General features: G+C 37.1%; 1 protein-coding gene across 1 annotated transcript in view; it reads left to right on the top strand.

Annotated features, from left to right (window-relative positions):
* The window catches only part of PRKAA2 (protein kinase AMP-activated catalytic subunit alpha 2), a 64,558-nt gene that overhangs the window by 11,971 nt on the left and 37,139 nt on the right, over positions 1-15,448 (top strand). Inside the window, exon 2 of the mRNA XM_056122349.1 lies at positions 11,598-11,739. Within this exon, the coding sequence (XP_055978324.1) occupies positions 11,598-11,739 (142 nt within the window). The remainder of the gene's footprint in view (positions 1-11,597; positions 11,740-15,448) is intronic.

Here is a 15,448-nt window from a genome sequence, read left to right as displayed (position 1 = left end):
CTGACAGTTTAAAAATAATGCATTTTAATCTACTTAATTTATTATTGTTGTTATTATTATTATTATTATTATTAGTGAAAAACCATGTGGTACAGTTGTAGACTTACAATTTTTTGTGCTTGGGTTTCAGTTATACAATGATTGAGTACCCATCCCTCCACCAGTGCCCATTCTCCACCTCCAGTGTTCCCAGTATCCCTCCCACCCCCCCATCCCACCCTACCCCTGTGGCAGAGCATTCCCTTTTGTTTTCTCTCTCCTTTGGGGTGCTATGGTTTGCAAAAGAGGCATTGAGTGGCAGTCATATTCGTTCTATAGTCTGCTTTCAGCATGCATCTCTCATCCTGGGAGGATCCTCTCAACACCCTTTATTTGGTGTTCCCTTCTCTATCTGAGCTGTCTTTACCCCTAGCATGTGCAGCTGGCCTCCAAGCCATGGAGTGAACCTCCTGGTACTTAATTTTGTTTTACTTTATGTTGATTGCTTCAGTTCCTCTCTTTCCAGGGTAGGGCAGAACTATGCTTTAAGAATTCCTCCAGGGGGTTGGAGCACAGTGGGTAGGGCATTTGCCTTGCATGCAGCCGACCCAGGTTTGATTCCCAGCATCCCATATGGTTCCCCGAGCACCACCAGGAGTGATTCCTGAATGCATGAACCAGGAGTAACACCTGTGCATTGCTGGGTGTGACCCAAAAAGCAAAACAAAAAAAAAATCTCCAATTCAAGGACCAGTGAGATAGTAGAGTGGATAAGGTGCTTGCCTTGCATGTGGCCTACCTGGGTTCAATCCCTGGTATCTCATATGGTTCCCTTAGCACTGCCAGGAAGGATCCCTGTGTATAGTTCCCAGAGTAAGACCTGAGCAATGCAGACTCCCAACCCCCCAATCTCCCCAAATTGAATTCCTTCAGTTATTATCAAAATTATCACTTGATCACTTGAGTACCCATCCCTCCACCAGTGCCCATTCTCCACCTCCAGTGTTCCCAGTATCCCTCCCACCCCCCCATCCCACCCTACCCCCGTGGCAGGGGTATTTTATTCATCGATTTACTCGAGCGGGTGTTCTTCGTCAAGACCCTGAATGATCGGTTTGAGGCTCTGCATATTCCTAGAACGAACAGATGCCATTGGGCTACGCTAGCACGCAACAGGGATTTATCAAAATAATAGAGGTAATATAAATTTCAGAGCAGGTATGTTTTTGTTATACAAAGTCTTTTTGAAGAAAAAGTATATATTATTTGAAAGGAAACCTGCTTTTTCAAGATGATTTGCTTTATCTAATAATTATTTTTTGTTAGAATTGTGAAACAAAGGATACTTTACCACGACACTAGCCTTTACTGGCCAGCAAGTTCTCATCAAGGATTTACCTTTTCTGGTTTTCAGATAGTTGTTTCAGTGGCCTTAAGAGTTGACTTACAAGAAGTTAAGTAAATATTTTACTAATTCCTCACTAACTTTTGAGATAACAGGAAAGATAAATGGAAAACTTATTAAAATTGTAAGCAGGCAGTGCCACCTAATTTGAAATGCAAATACCAAGTGCGGCATGATAAATTTAATTTTGGACAATTCTGAAGCCCTTTGAAGTACCTGAGTTGTGCCTGTGGTATTTCAGTCCTGTGTTCTGCTGGTTTTCTGGCTAGTGTTAGGGCTCCAAAGAGGAACTTGCTTTGGGCCTCTTGTTTTTCTTTTCTTAAGGGATAAAATGAGGTTGTATAATCTGTCAAGTCCTTTAAACTTTTATTATTCAACTCAAAGGATTAGTGTGGTGAATAAATCAGTGTGTAAACAATTAAGTTGTAGCTGTTGCACTCAAGTGTTACACATATGTTTTCCCTTTCTTTTGTTTATATCTCAGTTATAGCTCGGTCTTCCGTCACAGAAATTTAAGGAACAATGAAATACATCCATATTTTTGGAATCAGTACTTTAAAAGATTGACTTACTCTGGGTACTTTAGATCCTTTTATTATTTAAACCCATAATTAACTGAACCATGAGAATAATCAGTGATATGGTTCTGAGGAAAGTTTATTTGATGTGGGGGAGCAAGCATTTGCTGTCTTTTGTTTGGTTTGGTTTTTCCTTCATTTTATCTTTTGGGAATTAACTGTTCTGAGAGCTCTCTGGGCCTGGCTTGGTCGCCACCTTTTCTGGTAGACCACACCTGGTGCACATAGGCAGACAGCTACCAGCGTACATCACAGATTGCTTGACAGCTGGCGAGCTCTTGGAAGGATGTAAAAGGAAGAGTGTAAGAAACAGCCCGCAGGTTTTATGTAAGCTACATTTTTTAAGGCTGTGTCTACTTAAAGTGAAATCAAAATAATAAAGTCCCCTTTGTTCAAGCTGCAGAATATGCACTTGCTGAGTTGAAAATGCTTTCCTACCAAAATGTCTCCTAATGCATCTTATGAAAATTGGCGGATTTTTGTAGTTTGATCATATCCTAAGGTAATTACTTCAGTTCTGTGGACTTTCTCTCTTTCCTAGCTGACACAGCACTACTTTATTTAGTTTTTAATAAAGAACTCAAGGGGATGTGCACTGGTGGAGGGATGGGTGTTTGATCATTGTGTGATTGTAACCCAAACATGACAGCTTATAACTATCTCACGGTGATTCAATAAAAATAATAAAGAAAAAATAAGTCAAAGTATTTATTTATCATGTGATTCACCTCAGCTTTCTTCAAAGCATTGGATAACTGCTTTGTAGTAATGACATTGTTACGCCATTTATTCTTCTGAGATTTCTGTTGTTGCCTTGATGATAGACAATTTTGTAGGGAAAGAAGTTAATTTTTTGTTTTGTTTTGCTTTTTGGGTCACACCCGGTGATGCACAGGGGTTACTCCTGACTCTGCACTCAGGAATTACTCCTGGCGGTGCTCAGGGGACCATATGGGATGCTGGGAATCAAACCTGGGTCGGCTGCGTGCAAGCAAATGCCCTACCCGCTGTGCCATCACTCCAGCCCCAGAAGTTAATTTTTTTGAAGTAAAGGGAATAATTAAATTTAATCTGGCAGGGGATCTAATCATTAATACTTCAAGAAATAATGAGGGACTGGAGCAATAGTACAGTGGGTAGAAAGTCTGCCTTGCATGTGGCTGACCTGTGTTAGATCCCTGGTATCCTGTATGGCCCCTCAAGCACTGTCAGGAGTAATTCCTGAGTGCAGACCCAGGAATAACCCCTGAACATCTCCATATGTGACCAAAAAAAGCCAAAAAAAAAAAAAGAAACAATAAGTAGGTGGCACAAGACCTCTAAAATGTTATGTTATAAAAATGGGATTTATATCTCCTTAGTGTATGTACATATACATATATATTATATGCAAATATAAGAGAAAGCATCTTGATTAAGGTTGGATATATATATATTTTATCTATTAAATACATATGCAAAAGCAGAGTGTTTATTTTGAAATGTGGAGAACCATTTTATTTTTAGTATGGTGTTATTAAGGAAAGAATTTCAGGCAGCATTCTTATCTCTGCTAATAATAGAAATCTTCTTCACCCTATTAAGGGAACAGTATTCTTGCTTAAGTAATGTCTTGTGTTTAACAATATTTACTTCTAACTTTTAAATTGTTAAATATTTTTATATCTCATCTTTAGTGTCTTAATGATAGCCTTTCATATGATTAAATATTTGAAAATCTTTAATTAAAAATTTTTGAAAATCTTACTGTAATGACTTATTTTATTAATCCTAATGAATCAATTTACAAAATGTTTAATTGTATCAAATTATTTTCTTCACATGATTTTATATAATTTTGGTTTTATAGTAGTGAAAACTAACCTAAATAAAGATCAGAGAGCTTTAAAATGTGGGGACTGGAGCAATAGAACAGTGGGTAGGACACTTGCCTTGCATCTGGTTGGTTCAGCTCAGTTTCCTGAACCCAGGAGTGATGCCTGGGTGCTGAGTGAGGAGTAATCCCTGAGCACCACTGTGTGTCACCCAAAAACAAACAAATAAGAAGAAAGACAATGTAAATATACTGTCATTTCCCTCCTAAGTTTTGAATGTATTTGATAAATACCATAAACACTGGCCATTTTTGTGAAGGGTAGGTTAGTTTGGGGACACTTCTAGTGGTGTTCAGGCCTTACTCCTGGGTCAATGATCTCTCCTGGTGGTGTTTGGTGAACCGTATGTGGGGATGGGAATTGAACCTGGGTCAGCCGAAGATCCAGCATCCAAGGCAAGTACCTTACCTCCTGAACTATCTCTCCAGCTCCCATTTTGAATTTTAAAAATGTGTTTGAGCATTTTTTTGTACACTGTGGTATTTCCAAATTGACTTCAGTTCCCCCAGTTTTAGTTAAAGAAATAACAGAACCTACACACCTTGAGCATTACTGTGTTTAATTATGCCGAGTTTTAAGAAAAATATTTTTACTAATGTCAGAAAATAGGTGAATAGGTACAACAACACATAATTTAGTAATTTAAAATAAAGTGTGGGGGTGTGTGTGGAGTGACACCACAGTGGGTAGGGAACTTGTCTTGCATGTGGCTACCTGGGTTTGATCCCTGACATATCTTACAGTCCTTTGAGCTTCACCAGGAGCAGGCCATCAGCACCACCAGGTGTGCCCCCCCAAAAGAAACAAACAAAAATCCCAAAATAAAGTGGAAAGTATTCATCACCGAATTTAAGTGTTTTGTGTGTGTGTGTGTGTGTGTGTGTGTGTGTGTGTGTGTCTCGCATTTGAATTCTTAAGTCATGTATCAAAAGTCCACCTTTTACTCAGATATAAACTGAAAGTACTGTAGACCAAAAGGACCCTGTGGTTTATTTTAGTGATCTACTGATTTTCTGTTGATATCCGAGTTAATCCTATAGGCCATAAGCTTGATTTCAGCATAAAACATGTAGGGAAGAAGAAATGTACTATAGATGGCTTATAGGAGCTGAACAGCCATTCCAAAAGAAGTTAGGTGTCGTCTGAAAGGGAATCTCTCTCCGGCTCTTACAAAATAAGTACAGTAAGATTTCCTTTGGGGAATGGAGTATAGCTAGATAAGGTGATGAACAGATGAAATATCAAACCAGCATTTATATTAATACTTTGGATTTGTTGTTGAAAACTAAGAAAGGAAACTCTAGTAGGACAAGTGTCAAATCTAGCACTTAGGTTAAAAATAAATAAAAGGGAAGAACAGTTGATAGGAGTTCTGTGACCTTTGGACAACCTGGGAGGAGAGGCCATGATTGATGTGTTAGAACTTTTGAGTCCCTCAGAAAGTAACTACTGAAACTGCTGGAAACCTTAATGATAACATAGTCAGCACATGAATTACATAATGCATGTATTGTATACAGTTTTTAAAAATATGAAACAACTGAAAAAAAAATTAAAAAATCTTAGTCAAAAAATGTGCAGAAACATTGAGCACTGTCAGGGAGGTGGATAAGAAAGGAACCATGTGCATGGTTGGTGGGAAGGTAGAATTGGTGCAGCAGCCGTTCACTGTAATGTTGGGACTTGGAAGCTGCAAGAATGACCTATAATATGTGGTTGGCCACTTATGAAGAAGTAGGTATATCCACCCATGTGGGTCTTCTCTCCCTCAGCTTACTCTGCCATTGCTGATTTTATATTATTTTATTGAATTAAGATGCACAGTTAAAAGTTGTTCAATAAAAAAAGAGTTGTTCAAGTATGAGATTAATACCCAAGAATAGCTGAGATCAGCACCAGGAGGATTACTCCATAACTTAGAGGCCAGCCGGGTATCCTAGAGGAAAGGGCAGTTCAGATAGATAAGGGAGCACCAAATAAAGGATGTTTGGAGGATCCTCCCAGGAGGGGAGATGCATGTCGAAAGTAGACTATGGACTGAACATGTTTGCCACTCAATGCCTCTTTTGCAGACCACAACACCCAAACGGAGAGAGAGAACACAGGGGATTGTCCTGCCACAGAGGCAGGGGGGGATGGGGGGATGGGGGTGGGAGGGATATTATCCATGGTGGTGAAAAACGGGCACTGGTGGAGGGATGGGTATCTGATCATTGTATAATTGAAACCCAAGCACAAAAAAATTGTAAATCTACAACTGTAAAAAAATAAATAAATAAAAATAATAATAAAAAAAAAAGAGTTGTTCATGACTGGGTTTCAATTGTATAATGTTCCAACACCCAGCCCTTCACTTGTGTAACATTTCCCACGACTACTGTCCACAGTTTCCTTCCTGCCCTCCTTTTAACCTACTCTTCCCACCTGCCTCTTTGTCTTGTTGAGTGGTCTTGCAAAGCAGAGATTATGTGTTTTAAGATCTCCTGATAAATAAACTTGAGGGATACTGGACTGGTTAAGGCACTGCGTTCTCACCAACCTGCTAGCTCATGTGATCCTTCCAAGCACTAGCAAGAAATACTCCTGAGCAGAATCAGTCATAGTCCCTGGGCACTGCCAGGTAAGGCTTCACCAACCCCCTCCCCCAGTCCACTCCCAAAGTACCCAACAGCAACAGAACCCCAATAACCCCAAAAAGAATTCATAAACATATGTTTGATGAAGTTTTGTTTGATCAGATAATAGGGTGCTTTCTGTCTGGAATTTTATAAAAACCTAGATAAAGCTAGTGTTAGAGTACTACCTGCTGTATTTGAAGTGTGACTATCGTTTTAAACTCAAGGCCACGGATGATCATAGAGTTAACACTACAGTTTTAGGAGGGAAAGAAAGCAATACCATGGAAGAAGGACTATTTGATGAAATATTGGCAGTTTTCCAGAAGTGATTACAAATATCAAGTCACAAATTGAGTAGTTCTGCTAACCTCATACACAATAAATAGAAGAAAACATACTGAGGCTTATCATTAGGAAGTTGTTAAAACTGTTTCCCTTTGCTTGAGGCTTCCTTTAATTGAAGTGAAGCACATTTGTTTGTGTCTGGATGGTAGAAAACGTTAAGAGAAAAATATTGACGTATCAGAGGATTAAAGAGGCAAATCGAAATTAAAAGAGCAACAGTAAGCTGACTATTCTAACAAAATAGTGAAAGCAAAGAAACAGTGAAATGGTGTCTTTAGAGTGGTGACAGAAAGGGAATTGCTAACATGCTAATTTTGTATCCAACAAAAATATGCTTCAAAAATTCAAAATGGATTTAAGACCTTCATGTAGGACCCCAAGCTATGTGGCACATAGAAGATAGCTTATGTGAAACATTCCATGACATCAGTGTTAGGTCTTTGGGGATTCAACCCCAACAGCAAGGGAGATGAACGTAAACAATTGGCATTGCATTAAACTGTGAATCTTTGTATAGGAAAAGAAAATATAAATGGAATAAAAATGAAAGCTACTGAATGAGAGAAGGTATTTGTACATCATATATCCAATAAAGGGTTAATATCCAAAGTGCATAAAAATTCATACAACTTAACAAGAACTCAATAAAAATAAGTTGGACAGTAAGTCTGCATATATATATATATATATATATATATATATATATATATTTCTCCCAGAAGAACACACAGATGTTTGACAGGAATATCAAAAAGATGCTTATTATCACTGATTTTCAGATTTATGCAAATTAAGACCACAATGAGCTACCACCTCACACCTGGGAGAATGGCTAATCAGAAGGAGCAAGTGTTGGAGGGAAAGTGGTGAAAAAAGAACCCTCTTATATACTGTTGGTGGGAATGTAAATTGGTGCAACATTTTGGAAAAAGGTGTGTAGCTTCCTCAAGAAGCAAAGATAGAGCTTGCATATGGTTCAGCCGTTCCATTTAGCTATCTAAAGAATCCAGGCATTAACACAAAGTTATATTTTTATTGCATTATAATTAGCAGTTGTTAAAATGTGGAACCAATTGAAAGGCTCTGAAATGCTCATAAATATGTGATTAGATAAAAAAAATGATGGGCTTCTGGGGTTGAAATGATAGTATAGCCAAAAGAATGCTTGCTTGGTCATTCTTGTGATCAACCTGTGTTCGAACCCTAGTACCACACATGGACCCCTGAGTGGCTCGATGAGTGCAGAGCAAGGAGTACGTTTTGAGCACTGCTGGGGTAGCCCCCTCATCCCTCTTCTCTCCTCTCCCCCCACCAAAAAGAAAGATGGGTTTTCTTTATAGAATGGGATACTCCACATATAAAACTGATGAAAACTTGCCATTTTGGTCAAAATGGCAAGAGCTTGACTGGAACAGAACAGAAATATCAGAATGAAAGAGATGAATATTGAGTAATTTCACCTATCTATAATATAAGAATGGGTGGAAAATAAATGAACAGACTAATGAGAACTCAGTAAACAGCAACTAAATAAAAATAAATGTATAATAAATGAACAGTAAAATAAAGCAATAAAATAAACAAACAGACAAATGAGAACGCAGTAGACAAGAAAACCAGGTTACCTAAGGGGTAGGTGGGGAGGGCAGGTGGAAGACATGAAGTGGTATTGTATGTAGAAAAAAGGACAGGAATTGTATTTGTTAAACAAGAAAAAATTAGAGTACTTCTTTTAAAACAAGCAAAAGAATGATAGTACATTTCCAGGTAAGCATGAGCTGATTTTTGTCATTAGCAGACCCAGAGCAAAGGGAAGGGGGAGGGAACGCTTCATGCAGAGAAATGATGTTTTCTTCTGGAGGGAAACAGGGGTTGCAAGAAGAGCAAGGAAAGGGTCACTATGTAGTTGCTGAATAGATACTGACTATACCAAGTAATGTCATGTGAGATTTAAAGCATATGTGGAAGTAAAAAGCAGAGGAAGTAAAAAGCAGAGGAAAAATAGAGCTAAATTGTGCTCCAGTCCTTGCAGGGAATTGGTAGAAATCCAAGCATATTAGACTTGAAGAAGTCAAGGATGTTTGTTTTACTCTCTAGGGTAACCACGAAAATGAAAACTTAAAGACTCAACAGATAAAACTGTGGGGACAATGCTAAGTCATTCCACAATTCTGTTGAGGAAGTTTCAGCAAGATAAACATAGTTTCAGCAAATATATTCACCAATAGAAAAAGGTATTTAATTAGGGGCAGTTAAAGGGCGAGGAGAGAGGTCTGAAAGTAAGAAAGCTGGAAGGTTAAAGAGAAAAAAAAAGTGATGATTAAAGAGAAATACAAAAAGAAAATTGGCATGGACCAAAGTTGGAACACAAGAGAGTATGATTTAAGAAGCTTTGGGAGTATTTCTGGCAACTTCTGCAGTTCATCTAGAGCGAGAACGTCTATGAACCCTTTACAAATCTTCCTTCCTTCCTTCCTTCCTTCCTTCCTTCCTTCCTTCCTTCCTTCCTTCCTTCCTCCCTCCCTCCCTCCCTCCCTCCCTCCCTCCCTCCTCCTATGTCCCTGCTTCCCTCCTCCCTCCCTTGGAACTGTGCTCCTGTTGGGGCTGGGATTCAGACCTAAGTCATCCATGTGCAAGGCAAGAGTGCTGCCCACTGTAGTATCTATCCAGTCCCTCTTTTCAAATCTTCTATCACTGACCTAAATGCTAATACTTTCTCCAGCTACTTTAAATCATGCCTTTGTTACTGGAAAACTTTTTGACTCAATGTAAATTATCCATATTATCTGATTATGCAAAATGTCATTCTCCTGTGAACTTCTTGATTGACTTAGTGTTAGAGTCAGGAAGGATATTAAAAGTGACATCTAATATCATAAAAACTTTGGAAAAAAAAGTTTAAGTTAAAATGTTGTTTAGACCTCATGGGAAGGGGGGCGTTTTGGTCCGCCCTTCACGCCCCACCGAGGCCACCAGTTGCCCCCCACGAGCGGCTCTCCAGCACGGCCACGACTCCAGAGCACAGAAACCGATTTCTTAACTATCTGACTTTCAGTAGAAATACTTCCAGGGTCAATAAATAAAATAGAAGAAATCCAAAACCAACATTTAATTCTTGAACCCAGCTGTAGAAAGCAAATCACTTCACAATGCTTTTTCAGCATGTCTGATTGGGGGGGGGGTAAACTCTAAATAATAGTGGTGAATCTTTTAATGAAACAATGAATCTAATCAAAGCAGATAGAGTGTTAACTAGAATTCATCTGCCTCACAGGGACTGGGAGGGCTGGGGGGTGGGGTCTTATTGGGGTTCTTCATGGTAAAAAATAAGTATTGGTAAAAGGGAAATGCGTTTGATATTTGCATGACTGAGACCTAAACCTGAAAGCTTTGTAACCTTTCCCACAGTGATTCAATAAATAAATAAATTAAATTAAAAAAATGTTGTTTAGAGCCTAATTTAGATATAGAGCTAGTCTTTGCTAAAAGTTCACACTTGATGTTTTTTTCTGATTTGTTTTGCAAAGCCCATTTTACTACCTGTACCTATCACTCGTATCGTTTCATTTTCTTCTTTCTGTTTTCACTTTCTCACATTGCCAGCGTGTAAGCTCCATTTATACTTGATTTTCAGGAAGCGGAACAATGCCTATTGTACATTCTGCACTTAGGAAATGTTGAATTAATGAGCTAACACCCAGATCAACAACAAAAATAAAAAGTAAAAGAGCTTCAAGGATCTATGTCATACTTTGATAATTTTTTAAAAATCTTGAGTGTGTTGTATATTCTGTATTATGGAACTGTTTCAGCCTGAGTTTCATTTCCTTGACATTTCACCTCGCTCCCAACTCTTCACATTTTGCTCATGTTGCAGTGACCTACATGTGGGGTTGTGGTATGTGCTGGGGGTTGCATATCTGGTTGGGGTACTTGCTCAGTCCGCCTTGGTGCTCAGAGAGTGTCATACTCCTTAGGTTGTGGTATTTGCATGTATTCTGGTTGTGAAATTTTTACCTAAATAGCACTTTAGGTTATCACTGGAAGTATGGCTACCATGAATGTGTCTTGGGAAGGGAGAAGGATTATTGTCTCATTTAATGCAACATACATTTATATAGCATCTAACATAGGCAACACTGCTGTGTACTTCCCAGAATATTGAAATGAATAGTTACTGTGTTATTCGAGGGGTTTAGGGTTATGGCTCATGTCATTTGATTTATCGCAAACACAAATGTTTATAATAACCTTCACATGATAAATGACCTGGGCTTTATAAACATACTGTGAGGACTTGGAAAAAATAGACTCTTTAAAAATAGGGAGAAAAGAGGAAGGTTTTATGGGAAAAACAAGAAAAGGAGGTGTACCTATGGATTTTTAAATGGAATATTAGTAAAACTAGTTATACACTTCTAATTTATTATAGCAATCATTTATTCTATGTGACTGGCATTAACTAGAAGAGGAAAAATAAGACTAATAAATCATAGTGAATTCTCCTGTACCCCAGTGTGTTATTTTAGGTGATGATGGTTTCATGTGGGAATATTTAATTCAGTGATCTTTGCCACAAGTATGGAATATTTCTGTGCTATGTGCTGAGGATATAGAGATGACTAAGATATAGTTTCTGTCTTCAAGGACAGTAGAAATAGACATGAAAGAGATAATTATACTTTTATGCAATAATTGCTATACAAGTGGCAAAGTGAATAAAGAAATTTGAGGTTACAGTGGAAACATATAAACAAGTGATTATGTTCCTATTATGGTTTTTTTTTTCTTTTTTCAGTTGGAGAACATCAATTGACAGGCCATAAAGTTGCAGTTAAAATCTTAAACAGACAGAAAATTCGAAGTTTAGATGTTGTTGGAAAAATAAAACGAGAAATTCAAAACCTTAAACTCTTTCGTCATCCTCATATTATCAAACTGTAAGTATTGTACCTAATACTAAAGAGGAAATTGTTGCATAATTTGTACTACTAGCACTAGCAGTATCCTCCCATTGTTCATTGATTTGATCGAGCGGGCCCAGTAACATCTCCATTGTGAGACTTGTTACTGTGTTTGGCATATCGAATATGTCAGTCACGAGTCGCTTGGGTAGCTTACCAGGCTTTGCCATGCAGGCAAAATACTCTCAGTAGCTTGCCAGGCTCTCCGAGAGGGGTGGAGGAATCGAACCCCGGTTGGCCAGGTCAGCTGTGTGCAAGGCAAACGCCCTACCGCTCCAGCCCATAATTTGTACATTATGTGTAATTTTATTTGTAGTAATATTTACAAAGATACCTTTATAATAATAATATCCTGTAAGTGTTGTTTCATTTAGCCTCTGTTAGTTCTTTGCTGTATACCTTTGATTTAGAAATAGATGTCATAGTTTCAAAATAAATACTTCTTTTAAGTGATAAGACAGACTTAAGTTGACTCTAATATTTATAGTATTGAATTATCTGGATTCCTTCTAACTTTTTTATTAACATAGGAGGGTATTTTTTTTTCTAAAAGGTAAAGAATAACTGTTAAAGAATACTACATACAGAATTATTCTGGCAAGCACTATACCCACTGCATCACAGCTGGCAATGCTCAGGGATTACTCCTGGCTCAGCATACAGGAATTACTCCTGGCAGTGCGTGGGGGACCATATGAGATTCTGGGGATCAAACCCAGGTCGACTGTGTGCAAGGCAAATACCCTACCTGCTGTACTATTGCTCGAGCCCCCTAGGATTAATTTTTATAAAGCTAATTAATTGCATTAAATTTTAAATTGGCTAGACTCATAGAACATTTAACTATTAACTATGTAATATTTTAAGCCCTTTGTAGTTGCAGTATAATATTTATTAAGAAAATGTATGCTAAATATTGAAAATGCCTTTATTTTTATATTAAAATTCAGAACTTTTATAGAATAAATATTGATCTTTTTGGTTACCTGATAATGATTAAGAAATGTACTGAGTATTTTATGAGTATAATTTTGCTTCATACTTAGCATAAGTAAGGTAGGTATTATTCTCATTTTGTAGATAAAGAAGTAGTTTTTATAAAGAGTACCAGCATCTTGTTCAAGGTCAAATAGCTAGTAAATTGCAGAGCAAACTGGTAATCTTATGTATGTAAAGAATACTAGCAACTTGTGGCAATCAAATAATAAGTCAATAAGCAAGTTGATAGTCTTATGTCTTTAAAGAGTATTAGGAACTTGTTCAAGGTCAAATCATAAGATGTGGAACAAGCTGGTGATCTAGTGTAGATATTTCTCCGTATACTGTGTTATTAATCTCTAATAGTCTAGGCTTTCTCAAATGAAAATTATATAAGTTCCTTTTATTTATTTTTAAATTTAATTTTATTTTTATAAAGTGTTCACTTATTACATTAATACTCTAACACCAATCCCACCACCATATTTTGAATTTTTCCATCCTGCATTCCAAAGCTTGTCCTCAAAGCAGGGCCTAAATGATTTATTTTGTATTGCTTGTTATGAATAATCTGCTAAAAACGATCCAAAAAAGTTTCCTTAGAGGAAAATGTGTGAAAATTGTATCTCACCTATAAGACATTGTATAATGTCTTATACAATGTCTTGTATAAGACATTACTTTCATGTTGTTAAAGGTTGAGTCTTGTGTGCTCTCTCTCTCTCTCTCTCTCTCTCTCTATCTATCTATATTTTTTTACTCAAGATTGGTTTTCTTCTGCTTTACACCCCATCAAATGTGGTGTGCTACTCTTGGTACATCAGTGGTGTAGAGTATGAGATATTGTGTGGCCTCATGCTCCGAGAATTTTAAAATTTTAAATGGGGTGATACAGTTGAAGTTAATTTTACAAATTTCTTTTAAGAAAAATTAAATTTGTGAATCCTTGGTTTTGATAAAATCTATTTTTTCATATACAGTTACACAAGAATTTAGAAACAATCAACTAGATTTAAACTATATGCTCATAATTTCAGCTAAATTCAAACTTTAAATACAAAGACTAATCAATACTTTGAATACAAATTAATACAGTGAAATTCAAATCAATACTTCTGCACTGTGACAGTACACTGTGACACATGATGGGGTGTTTTGGAAACAAATCATTGTAACTCCAATAATAAGAATTAGTAGGAGATCTAAAAACACCATGTTTGTATTTAGATTTAAATAAGACTTTTGTAGAGAAAGTCTGTTGTGAAAAGTCAGTATTAATATTTTTAAGTTTTTATTTTTTCATTACAACCAGGCATTATATTTAGCCTAAACTTTGCTAGTGAGCCTTCTCTATGTCAGTGTCAAGTGTCATTGTTCATAAAAACACCATAGTAGCCTTGTAGAGGCACAGAGTCTACTCAAGGAGGTGGCCAATGTGCTGTGGTAAGCGTGAAGTGGCTCCAAGGATGTCCTATTACCAAATCATGTGGGCCTTATTATATGGCAAAGGGGAGTGATTGATGGAGTAAATGTTGTCAGTCACCTGACTTTACAAGCAGGCAGATTTTCTTAGGTTGGATCAAATGCAATCAAAATGGTGCTTTAAAGTGGAAAGAGGGAGTGAAAAAGAAAATTGCAAATGTTATATTCCATTTACAGTGCATCTTACCAACAGTGCAAATATGCAACTGAGTATTCAAAGAAGGCCTTTTTTTATTGGTAGGTGGTGGGGTTGGTTCATGAGGTGACATGTGGTCACCCAGTTCTCACAGCTACCTTGAAGACTTCATTCTGCTGTTATTTACATATATATATTTATTTATATATTATTTAATTACCATGAGATATACAGTTACAAAGTTGTTCATGGTTGGGTTTCGGTCATACAATGTTCCAACACTTGTCCCTTTACCAGTGTACATTTCCCTCTCTCTCTCTCTCTCTCTCTCTGGTATTTAAACAAGTACAAACACACTTAATTCTCTAATAACTTAAGGATCACAATTTCAAGAAATAATAAGAATTCTTAGAATATTTAAAACTTGTATATATATACATTTAAGCATACTTGTTTAAATGCCTGAGAGAGAACAAGTACTCTTTTATAGACTTGCGTTTTATTTTATTTATATATTTATTTTTATTTAAAAAAATTTTATTAGTGAATCACCATGAGGTACAGTTATAAACTTATGAACTTTTTTATTTCAGTCATACAGTCATTTACCCGTCCCTCCACCAGTGCCCATTCTCCTCCACCAATGTTCCCAATATCCTTTCCACCACCTCCACCCCGTCCCCTCGCCCCCCACCCTGCCTCTGTGGCAGGGCATTCCGTTTTTTTCCTCTCTCCTTTTGGGTGTTGTAGTTTGCAATAGTCTCTCTCTGTTTCTTTATGAGCATTATGATATGTAGTACAGGTACCAGCAGGTTATCATGTATTTTGCTTACTTTCAGCACTCAGTTCTTGTCTAAAGTGATCATTTCCAACAATCACTGGAAGCCGTCATTCTTAACTGTATGCTTCTTTATTTGAAAGTTCACATGATATTGTATAAAAGAAACCCAAACACAAAACTGTGTAAGTCTGCAACTGTACCTCATGATCTCACTATTAAAAATTAAAAAAAAGAAAGTTCACATGATAATAAGCATAGACAAAATAAGAGGCCCCAATAGTATATGGTAGCACTTTATTAAAATTTTA

Source organism: Sorex fumeus, unplaced genomic scaffold, assembly GCF_029834395.1.
Source record: "Sorex fumeus unplaced genomic scaffold, SorFum_2.1 ptg000045l, whole genome shotgun sequence".
In the NCBI taxonomy this organism is placed as follows: domain Eukaryota; kingdom Metazoa; phylum Chordata; class Mammalia; order Eulipotyphla; family Soricidae; genus Sorex; species Sorex fumeus.
This window is presented reverse-complemented; position numbering and strand designations above follow the sequence as displayed.